This window comes from Osmerus mordax, chromosome 6 (genome assembly GCF_038355195.1).
Source record: "Osmerus mordax isolate fOsmMor3 chromosome 6, fOsmMor3.pri, whole genome shotgun sequence".
NCBI classification, from domain to species: domain Eukaryota; kingdom Metazoa; phylum Chordata; class Actinopteri; order Osmeriformes; family Osmeridae; genus Osmerus; species Osmerus mordax.
In genome coordinates, this window is record NC_090055.1 from 12,219,758 (window position 1) to 12,234,954 (window position 15,197).

Below are 15,197 nucleotides of genomic sequence, written 5' to 3' on the forward strand. Positions count from 1 at the left end.
GGTATGAAATGCTGGAGAACGTTCCTTAACGAGCGATTAAAGATAATTAGAATGCTGTTTTACATCACGGACGCCAATGTAACAAACGGAATGGACGTTCGCTAAGGTACGCAATGCCAGAAAGAAAGCATTCCCCGCTCCACTGTAAACAGTACATACCTCAGGTTATGGTGTGGGAGAATTCTAGGGGACTAATTCCAAACTAAACAGGCTTTATGAGAAGGATGGACGGGCAGGGTTCCAAACGGAGCAGGCACGCAGCGTCCCCTGAACCTCCACAGGTCCAGTCTTCCTTCGTCTCCTTCCTCTACTTTTCTCCCACTTCATTGCCCCCCCACACTCTCCTCTCTGCTTTACATTCTCTCCCTCTTTTCTCATCCTCCCTCCCTCCCTCTCTCTCTCCCCCTCTCTCTCTCTCTCTCTCCGTGGGGGGGTGGGTTATTTGTAGCCACAGCTTTAGTGTTGTGCCTCTGGGGGTGGTGGTGGTGGGGGGGGGGGGGAGACAGCAGAGTAGGGGGGAACAACAACATACCGTCAACATGCTGGCCCAGCCACCTGTCCTGTCACTTGTGGTGACAACACGCACACACACAACCTGACCATGCACACAATCTGATCGCTATTTAAACACAGTCCTGTTTCCCCCTCCCTGAATGCAAAAGCTAATAACAGGCCCTGCACACACGTCCACATTGTTCCCTGACTCCACCAGCTGCCTAAAGAAACATTTGACTACAACGTTGATTACAGTCAGAGACTTTGAAATTGTGAATGTAACGGTTACCTCAACGCTAGAGACCAGTCAGTCCGAGTTTACAGCTGATGCTGGCACAGTATGTCCATGTACGTCCAGTCACAGAGACAGAGTCAGCCTGGGTCACCCACATGCAAGGTTCCAGTAGGGTACAGTCCCAGCAACCCCGTATCCCAGCAACCACGTATCCCAGCAGCCCCGGGTCCCAGGAAGCAGTGAGTCAGCAGCGAGACTCTGAAAACTCTTGGGACACAACTGCAAGAGAGTCTTGATGCCAGTTGAGAGTGGTAGCTGTGGGAAGTGCCCTCAGTACTAGCCCTGGGAAGGACTAATCCTTTCTCCCTCTCCGCCTCTGGTCTCTCTAGCTGCCTCCTCCCTGCTCTAACAAGCTGGAGGTGCTGGCAGCTGTTCGCTGCTGTGTAAACACACTAGCAGCACATGAGACTAGCCACTCCAGAGACACAGCTGCAGACAGGGGAGGCTGGAGACTGAGAGAGGCACTATGCTAGGTGAGTCTAGAGGCTGGGAGAAGCAGTATGCTAGGTGCGTCTGGAGGCTGGGAGAAGCAGTATTCTAGGGGAGGCTAGAGGCTATAGACGAGGAGAGGCAGTATTCTAGGGGAGGCTAGAGGCTGTAGACGAGGAGAGGCAGTATGAGAGGTGAGGCTAGAGGCTATAGACGAGGAGAGGCAGTATTCTAGGGGAGGCTAGAGGCTATAGACGAGGAGAGGAAGTATTCTAGGGGAGGCTAGAGGCTGTAGATGAGGAGAGGCAGTATGAGAGGTGAGGCTAGAGGCTATAGACGAGGAGAGGCAGTATTCTAGGGGAGGCTAGAGGCTGTAGACGAGGAGAGGCAGTATGAGAGGTGAGGCTAGAGGCTGTAGACGAGGAGAGGCAGTATGAGAGGTTAGGTTAGAGGCTGTAGACTGGGAGAGGCAGTATGAGAGGTGAGGCTAGAGGCTGTAGACTGGGAGAGGCAGTATTCTGGGTGGGGCTAGAGGCTGTAGACTGGGAGAGGCAGTATTCTGGGTGAGGCTAGAGGCTGTAGACGAGGAGAGGCCGTATGAGAGGTGAGGCTTGAGGCTGTAGACGAGGAGAGGCAGTATGAGAGGTGAGGCTAGAGGGGAGAGGATGTAGACTGTAAGATATATAGTATGCTAGGAGAAGCCAAAGGAAGATTCTTCAAGTCCAGGCCCAGCCAGCTTCCAACCCCAACTTAGTCACTTTCCTCAATGATGTAGGTTTCCGTGGAAAAATGACTTCACAGCACAGTATTGTTGGCTCATTGATGACTCCAAATGATGACACAATTGTTAGCATTAGCCTATTTGCCACAACGTAACAGTAGGAAAGACATCTAAGTCAATCTCCTTTACTGCCTTTTGTAAATCCAAATAGATCTGGCCTTGCTCATCAGTCTCTGAATCAGGGTTTTAGAGTCACAGGAGAGTGAGCTAATCCTGGGAGGATGAACATGCTGCACTCAACACACCCTAAAAGTCTAAAACAGGACATTTGGAAGAGCACAACTTTATTAGTACTTTCCTGGACTGCACTATAGGATCATATAAACAAATCCCTGCATGCAAGCATGCACACACACACACACACACACTCTCTTCCCCGGCAGCCTTACTCCTAATTGACATGATTATGATTTAAAACCACGCTGAACGGCCTTGACATAAGGTGCCATATAAGGGCAGTTTTTTTTCTATTTAAAGAGGTCTCAGTCTAAATATTGACCTGGTCTCCTAGACACAGGCCTGCTACCGTGGAGACCAGGAGAGTGGAGGAGGAGGAGGAAAACTGAAGGTGTGAGTCATGCTGGGGTTTCAGTGTGACGAAACCACAACCTCTAACATGCACTTATTTTCCTGCCTCTTTATGTATGTGTATAGGTGTGTGTGTATAGGTGTGTGTGTGTCACATTTTACCAGGACAATTAGCAGGCCTCATCTGGTTTCTCACCACAGGGACTATATTTCCTACACAGCTGTGCTACACAAACTTGCCCACGGAGGAGAAATGTCTCCAGTAAGAACTAGAGATCTGGCAAAGAAATAGCTTACTCAAATATTTAAATAAATGAGAGGTTGGAAAAAGTCACCAAAAACAATATAAATACACCTTTTTAGCATGTGGGAAGTCCTGGACATCTGTACTGTGTGTGGAGAGGGGGGTTCAAAAACTCCATCTACCTGGCCAGTTAGCGTCAATGAGAAGGACAGGCCTGGTCCCGTCTAGTCAGCTAGCTCATCCACAGACACCGCCACCGCTTGGAATGCTTCCAGCATTGCCTCACCGCAACATGGGCTTGATGTGACCTGAATATGTGTGTGAGTGTTTCAGATGAGCACACTTCTGATGAGCAAAGAGAGGATGCGGCTCAGATGGCGTCTTCCCGCTAAGTAACCATGCCGAAAACAAGGTTGTGTCAGACAGGAAGTGGGTTGGTGTCCTCAGCTTGAGTCAGTGGTTCAGTAATAATTATAAAAAATGTAAAAAGATATTTGTAATGCGCCTTTCTTGAACTTGCGCTAAAGGTACAGCCATCTACAGAACCCACTATCAGTCTGTAAATTCCCTCTACAGCAGACCTGGGCATTTTAGGGGCTGTCCCAGTCCGGCCCGCGTGAGGTAAATAATAAATACAAAAATAAGTGTGTTGAGCGTTAGGAAATCTGTAGTCCTGAAAGACTACAGTGATCAGGCAATTTATATATGTGCGCTTACGCAGCCTCACCGACAGGAGACACTGAGTTAGCTGTTGGTTAGCCCTCAAGAATGTAGAGTTTTTAACAAGACATGGACTTCTAAGTACATCTGTTCACTGAAGTCAAAGGCACAGATGTGTGCTTAATTTGTGGAGAACAGGTCGCTGTGTTGAAGGATTACAATTTGAATCGGCACTACGAGACTGTCGTTTGCATATCTACCCCAGACATTCAACCAGACTTCAATGCACTTCAAGCACCAAGACAGAATGGATTTTTAAGAAGTAAGTAAGAAAAACATCAAAAGCACTTATTGCTTTTGTATAAAGTTAATCAATTTCTGGTCCTTAACATACATCTTGTGTATTTTTGTGAAGGTTTAAAGGTATGTAAAAAAAATAAAAAGACAACATTTTCATGGCCTTATTGTAACATGTATTACCAGTAGCAGCTCAAAACCATATAATTGACAGTTTTTTTATAAAGTAATACAAATAATAATGAGCAGAATTAAGTTCAAGCCTATTGGTTCAGCCTGCCACAACGGTCCCCATTTCTCATGTGGCCCTTCAGGAAAATGAATTGCCCACCCCTGCTCTAAAGTCACAAGAGTGCTTTGTCACAGCGCCACCGTGTGGTGATACAATATATTTTAGATTCAATAAGGTAGATATGATACTTACCTGCTCTTAATTATTATTATTTATCAAGTATACATGTTCCTTGTGTAGTACTGCAACACCTCTCCTAAATAACACTGTAGCATTATCTGTGTGGAATTCAAACTCAGTTTCTGATCCAGAAAAAGAGGGTGTGCTGATGTCATGGCAGAGGGCCGGACTGACCTGAGCTGAACCTTGAGCTCGGTGAAGCGGGGTCTCTTGCTGGGGTCGTAGGACCAGCACTTGGTCATGAGGCTGTAGAGGGTGGGCGGGCACTGGTGGGGCATGGCCAGACGCTCGCCGTTCTCGATCCGACCAATCACGTCGTTGTTCTTCACACCCTGGAAGGGCTTGATGCCGTACATGAGGATCTCCCACATGCACACCCCTGGTAGAAAACGAGGGGTGGGGTTAGGACACGGCACACACACACACGGAGACACACACAGTCCAGCGAACCCATGTACTTCAAGGAAATTGGCTTTGAAACCATTGTCCCTCCTAACAAAATAATGTAACTCTTTGAGTGAAGAATTTGGAATGATGAGTTCCCTTTACTCACCGAACATCCAGACGTCGCTGGCTGAGGTGAAGCGTCTGAAGTTGATTGACTCTGGAGCCATCCACTTGATTGGTAATTTCCCTTTGGAAGCTGAGAGGACACCAAAAACACAACAACTGTAACCAATATGTACAAGCCAGCAGAGCCTTTTCAATATTCAATGACAATATAAATCTATATAAAATATAATCAAATAAAATGAATGTAATTTTCTTATATAAATGTAGGACCGCGGAGTGGAGAGTGATACTGCTTGTGTACAGTACCTTTGTAGTAGGAGCTGTCCTCCATGTATCTGGACAGGCCGAAGTCTCCCAGCTTCACACAGTCTACAGAGGACACCAGTACATTCCTGGCTGCTATGTCTCTGCAAGACAGAACACCAGGTTACTCCCATCCAAAGAATCCCCCCCCCCCCCCCCCCCCCCTGCCGTTTGATCCTGAACCTGACTCCAGGGTCAGCTGACCTACTTGCTTGGCAGACGGAAGTGGTGACATGCGTACCTGTGTACGAAGCGCTTGCTCTCCAGGTATGCGAGGGCCGTGCTCAGCTGGTAGGCGTACAGGATGAGGGAGGCCAGGTCCAGGTTGTACTTCCTCACCTGCAGGAAGGACCTCAGCTGGGGGAACACACAGGAACCAGGAGATCAGCACCATGGGGGAGGGCGGCCTACATTAGGGATGGACTGATTTCACAGATGGCGCCGTGCGTTGGCATTGGCTTTTGTGTCCTCTCTCGCCTGGTCTCTCTGTGGGGTTACACCTTTGAGTCGTCTGACTTGTACATGCTACCGACCGTCTCAGAAATGTCGCTGGAAACGGCTGCGCCGTGGAAAAGCTAGCAATTTTGATGAAGCATGCGGGTGGTATTTATACTGAGAGGTGAGTTTAACTAGTTCAACTGAGCTACACTTTCTGAACATATGTTCCTAACAACCTCAGTTCCCTCCTGCCATGTTGTCATGTTACCAAGGCTGTGTTTAACAAAATCATATTCTGCAATGTGGATGAAGTACTGTATCTGTTTGCCACTAGATGGAGCCTGTTCATCACCTAAACGAGGTGGAATACAGATGTGGTTTACACAGACAAAATCGAATCAAACTATTTAAAGTTTTACTTTAACTCGCTGTGATGGACGATGGTGATGAGAATGGAAAGTGAAGCTGACCACTGAAGATCAAAATCCAGCTAACCCTAACCCTCAGAAGAACATAAACCCTACACTTGGACCTCTCCATTTAGTATGTTTTTTAAGATACTGAGCTGGGCTGGACTATAGGAGAGCCCGATGCTGGGCTATTGGAGGGGCCAGGGCTAGGCTGGGCTATAAAAGGGGCCAGGGCTAGGCTGGGCTAGGCTATTGGAGGGGCCTGGGCAGACTGAGCTAGGCTGGGCTAGGCTATTGGAGGGGCCTGGGCAGGCTGAGCTAGGCTGGGCTAGCGTGGTGTCCGTACCTCTCCCACGGTGCACAGCTCCATGATGATCCACACAGGGTTTTCTGTTATCACGCCAATGAGCTTCACAATGTGGGGATGGTCAAACTGACGCATTGTCACTGAGGGAGGGAGGATCAGAGTTAGAACAGCAGCAGCCAGTCTAATCCTTCATTTCAGAAGATTTTGTGTGTGTACGTAAAGCGTGTTTGCTCCTAGACAACAACTCTTCAACCTAAACAAACCCCCACACAATCACATGACAACCCCTCCCCCCAACCCCACACACACACTCTGACCCCCCCCCCCCCCTCCTCTCACCCCACAGATGTCTATCTGCTGCAGAGGCACTGAGGCAAACACAGACCCAATGGTGAGCAGGGGCTTTTCAAACTGAGTGCGTCGCCATGTGTTGTGTGTGTGTGTGTGTATTTGTCACTAGGGAAATCATTTGCTTTGCACTAGTGCAAACAAAGTGTTAACCCTCCGTCCTCGACACCGCACAGAGGCTGAGTTTCCCTTCTCTAAAGGGGTAAGGGCGGGTGTGTGGGGGGTTGAGGGGGCTCAGTCCCACCTTGTCTGGGTATTTCATTAGGTTATGAGGGGCCTCTCTCTCCCCTCTCACAGCCAGGGCTGAGGTAGAGCACCTACCACCCCCACCCCCCCAACCCACACATCCGATTCCCAAAAAGGCAGAACTATCCCAGCTTCCGCTCGTAGCCTGCACGCTCCACGGAATGCGAGGCCTCAGTTGGGAGGAAGGTGAGGTGCAGCTGGCTTAGTGAGACTGCTACGGTTTCTGTGGTTGACCTCCAGACGCGGGGGGAGGGTGTGCCTCTGCACCTGGGGCTGACCCGAGGTGGCCGAGGCTGGGACAGGTGCGGGGACTTACGGGCCTCCTGGAGGAACTTCTCTCGGACGCTGTCGGAGGTGGAGTTCTTGCATGTCTTGACGGCCACGCACAGAGCCGGGTTCTCCTGCGCGGAGGCACGGGCGGTGTTAGTGATGACTGTACACATGCTGTTTGTACTGTAGCACTGTGTGTGTATATGTACTCCAGCCATGTGTGCGTGTGTGTGTGTCTGTATATATAATGGTCACGGTTTTGATACAACAGGTAAAAAGCTACAAATCCCAAATGTTGTTTCTTTTCATATTACTTCAATGCCACATCCTAAACGTTATGTCAACACCAATGTAAAAAGGGCTGACATTATCCATTTGGGACTTTGGAGATATTTGATCTTAAGTCCGATGAGTGCCTCCGTTTTACATTTTGAGAATCAATCGAGATAGCTTGCCACAAGCATTTTTTTAACTCTTGGCTCCAAAATACGGACAGATGAGGGACAATTGTGCCACTTTTTTCGCTTATTTCATCTGATCTACCTCATAATCCGCGTTCATAAAGTAGAAAAGCCTTTGACCGGCACAGATGTATTCTTTGTCTGACTGCGTGCACAATGATACATGTACTGTTACACCCATAATGTGCACACATGCTGTAGTACACCAGCTTACTTTGAAAACACCTTCTTAACCGGTAGGGATGTGAACAGTTTACTGTTGCATTCATTTCAGCTGTTACACAAGTACACATACTACCTCATCACCACATCCAGACAGCATGTATCAAGTCAGAATGGGCTGTGTGTGTGTGTGTGTGTGTGTGTGTGTGTGTGTGTGTGTGTAAGACAGTACCGGGCTCATGTAAACTCCCTGGTGAACATCTCCAAACTGGCCCTCTCCGATGCAGCGTCCCAGCTCGATACGGTCCCTCTGAATCTCATAGTCCCGGGCTGTGGACACGCACACACACACACACACACTGCCTGAGTTACACACAAGGACATGACATCTTACACACACACACCCAAGCAGACGGCAGGAGTGTGGAACACTGCCTCCAAAGACCTTGACATTTGGAATACAATGGCTGCATTGTATTGGATGGTACAACAGCACTGACATTTGACAGTCCATTCATGGCTGAGAGCAGTATGATGTTCTTCAACAGTACAAGAATGGAAGCATATTCACTTGCTGTGTTTACACCTCTATGGCAGGTGTGCCCAAAACTGTTCCTGGTGTGCAATTATCCTTTAGGTTTTTGCTCCAGACGTAATATGCAGCACTTCATTGTAATATTTAGCTGGTGGATAAACTGATTCAGGTTGGGTGCAACTGGGGTTACAGTGTAAAACTACAAATTGGTATTGTCCAGGAACAGGGTTGTGCAACCCTTCCGTATGACATCCTAACGGCCAGATCGGATCCCATTTATGCAAAATGATTGTTCCATAAAAGGTTAGGGCTCCAAGACCCTGCTGAGAAGCATGCAAGTCACATCCACCACATCCTCCTCCATAAAGGATCACACATGCAGTCAATGGCTGAATGGAGAGAAAGGACAATGTGGAAACAGCAGCATGATACCACACAAAAAAAAACTAATCGCCATGCAGTGTTTCGTCGGATAATACCCCGTGTTTTTCCTTTTGAGTGCAAAATTGTGATAGAGGTCTCGCAAATTTCGCATTTCAATCGTCACATCAAGAACTGGAGAGCCAGAGAGTGGTGGTCCAGTAGATCTGTCTTGTTGTAACCCGGTGATTATAACTGGACTCATGGCACCTTAGGGCTAGTACCCTTTCAGGTTAAATGGGACAGTGTCTCTACATCTATATAATATATCAAATTAAACATTGGAATGCAGAGAGGAGATAAATCAATCCATCAAATCAATATACAACACATATTTAAGCAGGCAAAAGCAATACAAAGTCATCACAAAAACCACTGTCACAAAAAACCACCGTCACAAAGTCACGTCACAACACGACCAAGGGGGCAGTCCAGAACAGCAGCATTACCTTCCTCTAGTCCATAGTACCCTGTGAGGCCGTTAGTGCCAGGAGAAACAGAGAGCTCGCTTTTAGAAACATCATAGCATTGATCAACACACACGCACATACACAGGTCTGGGAGGCACAGAAACACACAACCTACACACTGGATCAATCCCACAAGGGCTTTATAACAATGTAATTCACAATGCGATGCGTAACCAACGATCTTCAAAAACGTATATCCTGTTATTTTCTTATCGGCTCTTGCTTGTGTGTGAAGCTGAGGGCATTACTTAGCATGGCATCCGTCTGTAGCATTTAACTTCACACAGTCTCTCCTCCACCTGCCCACGTTCCTCTGCTACAGCCTAGAAACCGACAGCTCCATAAACCAGAGGGCCAAGCTAGAGTGCTCCGCTGGCAGGGAGAAGGGGACCTGCGCTCCACCAAACAGACGCTCCAAGTCGAATAAAACAAAACAACACCGAGATTTATAACGCTCTTGGAACGCGGCCTCTGCAGCTGCTCCTTGGCTGCTGACGTGTGTTCCGAACGCTCGGGTTCTGCGGGGGAAAAGGCTTACGTTTACAAACTGCTCCCAGCCTGCTGCGATGACTTAACGGCGCACGTCGAACCCGGTCGCTCCATGACCGTATATAGACGTGACTGCGGAGGGGCGCAGGTTTAAAGGGTTTTCGAGGTTAAAAACCCCTCAAGGCGCCCGAAGCGGTTTGTGGCCATCCGAAGGCGGGCAAGGCAGGCGGGCACGGTGATGGCATGGGCGCTGCGTGGAAAGCCGGCTTTTGAGCGCTAATGCCAGCAGCGGTAGCAGTGATGGCGGCTGACAGTCACACTCATGCCAGTCTATTCTGCTAATAGACGCCTGCTGGTCTGGTGACAGATCTGAGACTCGTCTCATATGAATACATGTGACTGTGGATGGGAGACAGAATTAGCCAGGACTGTCTATACACACAGGGTTGTATTTCCAGACGGCACATGCTCCATGTAAACAATTTGAAACAAAGTCTGTCTTAAAGATACCATGGCGTTGAACAGCGAGCTGGAAATCCGTGTCATGTTTATTCAACGGCTGAACCCCTTTGTTAACATTGCTGGTTCTAGTCTAGGCGTAGAGAGGGTGGAGACACAGCCACAGCAAGAACTAATCATGTGGGGCATGATGGAACTAAACTGGGTCGAAGCTGCGCGCGCACACACACACACACACACACACACACACACAGGCCTGTCTCGTTGAGAGAACATCTGGTTTGCTAGAACAGTGAGGTCTGAAGTTGGCAGCTGGCAGCCCCCCTCTCTGTCTCTCTCACACACACACACACATTTGCTACTCACTGGAGGGCATGGTGTAGGTGTCCTCCTCATCTATGATCTCAGCATAATCATCCGTCTCTGCGAGGAAAAACATGCAGAACAAACTGTTAGAGCACAGAAAACGCACAGAAAACACACACACACACACACAAAACAAAACGACCTCCCCATAGTCAACACCTACCATTTAGAGAAGTACCTACTACAGAAGTAAAACGAGTTTGCTGCAAACCTATCCACACTTCCCTCTGCACCCTGACACAGCGTGTGCTAGTCTCTAGACCTGGTCCTGTGGCTGGCCATGTGCTCAGCAGCCTGGGCCGCCCAATAAGAAGCAGTCAACACAGCTGTGGTATTTGAGTCTGGTGGGAGGGACGGAGGGATTTCTTTCTTTTTTTCTTCCACAGAAACATCTTCAGGAAAAACAGATTGAGTCATGGGTAGCTCCACAGCCCAATGTGTCTGTCCCGATGGCCAGTGAGTGTGTGTGTGTGTGTGTGTGTCTATGTGCGTGCGTCTGTTTGTATGCGTGCGGTTGTGACCCAGAATGAACATACGCTGCTGATAACATTCGCAAGGTAGCTACTGGTGTCTAAAATATATGGAATGTTTTTGTAATGTGCTATCATTTCCCTGAGGAAGAGGGGGGGGGGCACATGGGGTTAGAGATAATATGTCCAGTCTTCTAACTGTCTCACACAGTCTAGTGTTAGCAGGATGGTTGGGTTAAAAGACAGTGAGGAAAAAAAATCTACTTTACCGTCCCCACTAGTGTGACCTGCAGATCCAGCAAGCATGCAGGGGACACAGAGAGAGAGACAGAGTGAGAGACAGAGAGAGAGAGACAGAGAGACAGAGAGGGAGACAGAGAGAGAGACAGAGAGAGAGACAGAGAGAGACAGAGACAGAGACAGAGAGAGACAGAGACAGAGAGAGACAGAGAGAGAGAGAGAGAGAGAGAGAGAGAGAGAGAGAGAGAGAGAGAGAGAGAGAGAGAGAGAGAGAGAGAGAGATAGGTGTGCGGGTGGGGAGAAGAGAGACAGAGGTTAGTTTAAGGAATGTTCTGGATGAGGAAAGAAACATTGGTTTATTTATTAGAACATGCGGTAAAGTGATACACACACACACACACAAACACACACGGAAGCGTTGACTTAAGGAGGACTCAGTCACATGTCGATCTTAAACCAAAGCAACTACTCAGTGTTTTAATGAAGTCATGCTGTTACAACTGTTATTTCACGGGTAATTCATCACACAGACGTTCACACATATTGTCCATGCTGCTGTATCTCTCACTGTATCCCACATACACACACATCAACACACGCGACATTGCTTATCTGGATTCATTCTCATCAACACACAGCACTATCCCTGTCCAAACAGAAAGACAGACACACACACAGACCCAGGTCCCACTGGGTCTGTGTGTGAGCAGCAGAAGAAACAGAACGGAGGACAGAAGGAGAGGAAATTAGATGAGAGGAGGGGTAGAGGAGAGGGGGTAGGGGAAAGGGGAGAAGAGAGGAGAGAAGAATAACAGAGAGGGGGGTAAAATGGAGGAGAGGATGGGAGAGGAATGGAGAGCAGACGAGAGAACGTTAAGGGGAGGGAAGAGGGGAGGGGAGAGGGAGGAGAGGGGAGGGGAGAGGGAGGAGAGAAGGGGTAGAGAAGAGGGTAAGAACAGAGGAGAGAGGAGGGCAGAAGAAGGGGGAGGAGGGGAGAGGAGACAGGAGGAGAGGACACAAGATGAGAGGATGGAAGATGAGAGGAGTAAACAGCAGAAGGGGTTGCCGATTTGCCGAGGAGGGGGTTCTGACAAAAACAGCCGGCCACTCCCACTTCCTCCAAAGTGGCATCTGGGTGAAACGAGGGGCTCCTCAGCCCTCAGACAAGGGTCTCTTTATGAGTGGCGACCCCACAAGACACACACACACACACTCCAGAGGCACTGTCCATATGTACAGAGGCCAGTGTGTCCCCTGACTTAAGTATTCTCCTCTCTTCACTCTTTCCTCCTGGCTTTCTCTATCGCCCTTCTATATGGCTGTCAGACCAGGCTTATTCACATTCTGCTGGAGTGAGGACAGGATGCTGGCAGTAGGGCAACATGGCATTTAAATGGGACACACACACACACACAGACACACACACACAGGAAAGGGAGGAGGAGCGACTAGTGCAGTGTGCACTGCGTAACAGGGTAGTGAAAGTCTGTAGCTGACAACAAGGGAATGTTCATCTCATTCCCGTTCACATCTGACTGACTGGTGCATTAGGTTGTCCTTATCAGACCAGAACGGTGCACAGATGGTTCTGGAATGTTTCTCATCTTTACCCTACTGATGTCTTCCTAACCAATCAGGGGCTTCCACAGGCCTGCCTTTAACACTTATCTCATGAATGATTAACCAAAAAATGCACTTCCAGTAATGTAGGCTATTACATTTACATTTACATTTTTTAGTCATTTAGCAGACGCTCTTATCCAGAGCGACTTACGGTAAGTACAGGGACATTCCCCTGAGGCAAGTAGGGTGAACTGCCTTGCCCAAGGACACAACGTCAGTTGGCATGACCAGGAATCGAACTGGCAACCTTCGGATTACTAGCCCGATTCCCCCACCGCTCAGCCACCTGACTATTATTCTAAGATTGTCCACGAACCAACAAGTTCTTTATCGATGTGGTTTGTCATGAAATCACACATCCAACTGACATCAGCCTGTACTGAGAGAAAGAAAGAGAGGTAGAGAGAGAGGGAGTGTGTGGGAGCGTGCACGTTTGTGAGAGAGACAGTGAGAGAGGAAAGAGACACAGAGAAAAAGAGACAAATAGGGAGAGTGTGTGTGTGTGTGTGCGTGCGGCTGGGTTTACCTGAGACACACACCGCCCTGGTGCGGACCCCGTCGGGCCTCTTCTCATGGTTGGAGACCCTGTGGGGGAAAGGCTGGAGGATCTGAATGCTGTACATTGTCCACAGCAGGATACAGGCTTCTGACGACACACACTCTCATACCCACACACGCTCACACTCTCTCCCAGGCAGACACTGACTGACCCTGCCCTTTCCACACTGGCTTCTACTGTAGCACAGCACTACCGACTTGAACGGGCCCCTTTGATTGGCCAGGCGTGTTGAGTGGGGAGGCTGCATGTTTCCCTTATTGGCTTATCGAAAAGGAAGTGGTCAGTAGGGGGGGGGGGGGGGGGGCGGGGCCATGGGACTGAGGATCATATAGATTTGACGGCACACTGGTACATTCCTCATGAGAGGGTCAAATAGTGGAAAGGAGAGGGGAGTAGAGTACAGTAGAGTAGAGTAGGGGAGAGGAGACTGAAACAGTAGAGGTGGCGAGAGGAGAGAGGGGAAGATAGGAGAGAGAAGAACAGAGGAGAGGAAGAGAGTTCTGCTGTCCGCCAACTAGTGACCAAAAACAAACTGAAACCTGAACTCGGCAGCTGGGGGAGATGTCTTCCAGATGTAGAATGGAAATGGAGAGAGAGAAAACGGAGGAGGGGAGAAAAGGAGCGAGAGACAGTAATAAAACAGAGAGAGATGTAGGGAGAGAGAGAGACTGTAATAAACAGAAAGAAAGACAGAGGCAGTATTAATAGAGAGAAAGATATAGTAATGAACAGAGAGAGGGAGGGAAAGAGAGAGACAGAGCCAATAATAAACAGTGAGAGGGAGGGAGACAGTAATAAACAGAGAGAGAGAGAGAAAGAGAGAGAGAGAGAGAGAGAGAGAGACATTAATGAACACAGAGACAGCGAGAGACACAGCCAGTAACAAAGAGAGAGAGAGACAGTGAGAGAGGGAAAGAGAGAGACACTAAGCACACTGTGAACTCACTTTGGGATGGAAGGCAGTTTCCTCTCTCCCTCTGCTGAAAAGGAGAAGAACCAGGGTGAGACTTGGGTGTACATTGACAGAAGCCATACAGTGTGTATCTGAGCCCTCCAGTCAGAGACTGTCTGGCTGGAAACAGGTGAGGTGCTGAGTACCTTTCAGCAGGCGTATGATGAACGACTGAGAGGTAGCACCGACCAGGCGGCAGTAGCCGTCGATGAGGTCGGCCATGTTCTCGGCTGTGGTCAGGGTGGACGTGGTCACGGTCAGAGGCTGCGGGGTGGCAAAACGCGTTCAGGTTAAGAGGACGGCACCTCACAACCATGCAAATCTAGCTGGTGTGTGTGTGTGGGGGGGGGGGGTGAGGGTGTTAATGAGTGTGTGTGTGTGTGTGTGTGTGGGGGGGGGGGGTGAGGGTGTTAATGAGTGTGTGTGTGTGTGTGTTTGTGTACGTGTGCATGTATGGTGTGTACCTCTGCAGCCCCTGCCACGTTCAGTTGCAGCATGCCTTTTCTGTCCTTGTCCTCAGTGCTGGAGTACTGGATGGACTGAACCTGGGTGAAGTTAGCCAGGTGGGTCGGCTGTAACACACACACACACACGCACGCGCGCACACAAACAGAGATCACATATCAGCATCTCTCTGGCAGGCTCACAGTATAAGTCCCAAATGAGTAAATCCTAACTTGAATCAATAGTTTACCTATACTCCTAACATCTACAAATAACTATGAAATACTTCAAATACTACTTCAAATACTTTAGCAGTATACAGTAATTGGATTTAGCCCCGAATGACAGAATAACTATTAATGAGTTGATGAAATTGTGGGTGTGTTTGTGAGGGAGGGAGTGAGTGAGTGTACAATCTTACCGTGGAGCCTTTGTCTGTCAGGTAGCTAATGCCCTCCTCAGGGCCGATGGCCAGTTCCACGGATATGACCCAACTCGACTAAATGGAGAGCCAGTAGGGGGGTAGAAATGAAAGTGGGTGAGAGAGAGACAGTGACAGAGAGAGAGAGAG

At 48.8% G+C, this 15,197-nt stretch overlaps 1 protein-coding gene across 1 annotated transcript in view; it reads right to left on the reverse strand.

Moving 5' to 3' along the window:
• The window catches only part of ptk2ab (protein tyrosine kinase 2ab), a 53,668-nt gene that overhangs the window by 12,129 nt on the left and 26,342 nt on the right, over positions 1 to 15,197 (reverse strand). The window contains 15 exon segments of the mRNA XM_067238581.1: positions 4,316 to 4,520; positions 4,695 to 4,784; positions 4,961 to 5,061; positions 5,199 to 5,314; positions 6,152 to 6,252; positions 7,023 to 7,107; positions 7,832 to 7,929; positions 9,004 to 9,038; positions 10,344 to 10,395; positions 11,078 to 11,095; positions 13,198 to 13,256; positions 14,177 to 14,207; positions 14,329 to 14,446; positions 14,647 to 14,754; positions 15,048 to 15,125. Coding sequence (XP_067094682.1) covers positions 4,316 to 4,520; positions 4,695 to 4,784; positions 4,961 to 5,061; positions 5,199 to 5,314; positions 6,152 to 6,252; positions 7,023 to 7,107; positions 7,832 to 7,929; positions 9,004 to 9,038; positions 10,344 to 10,395; positions 11,078 to 11,095; positions 13,198 to 13,256; positions 14,177 to 14,207; positions 14,329 to 14,446; positions 14,647 to 14,754; positions 15,048 to 15,125 — 1,295 coding nt within the window.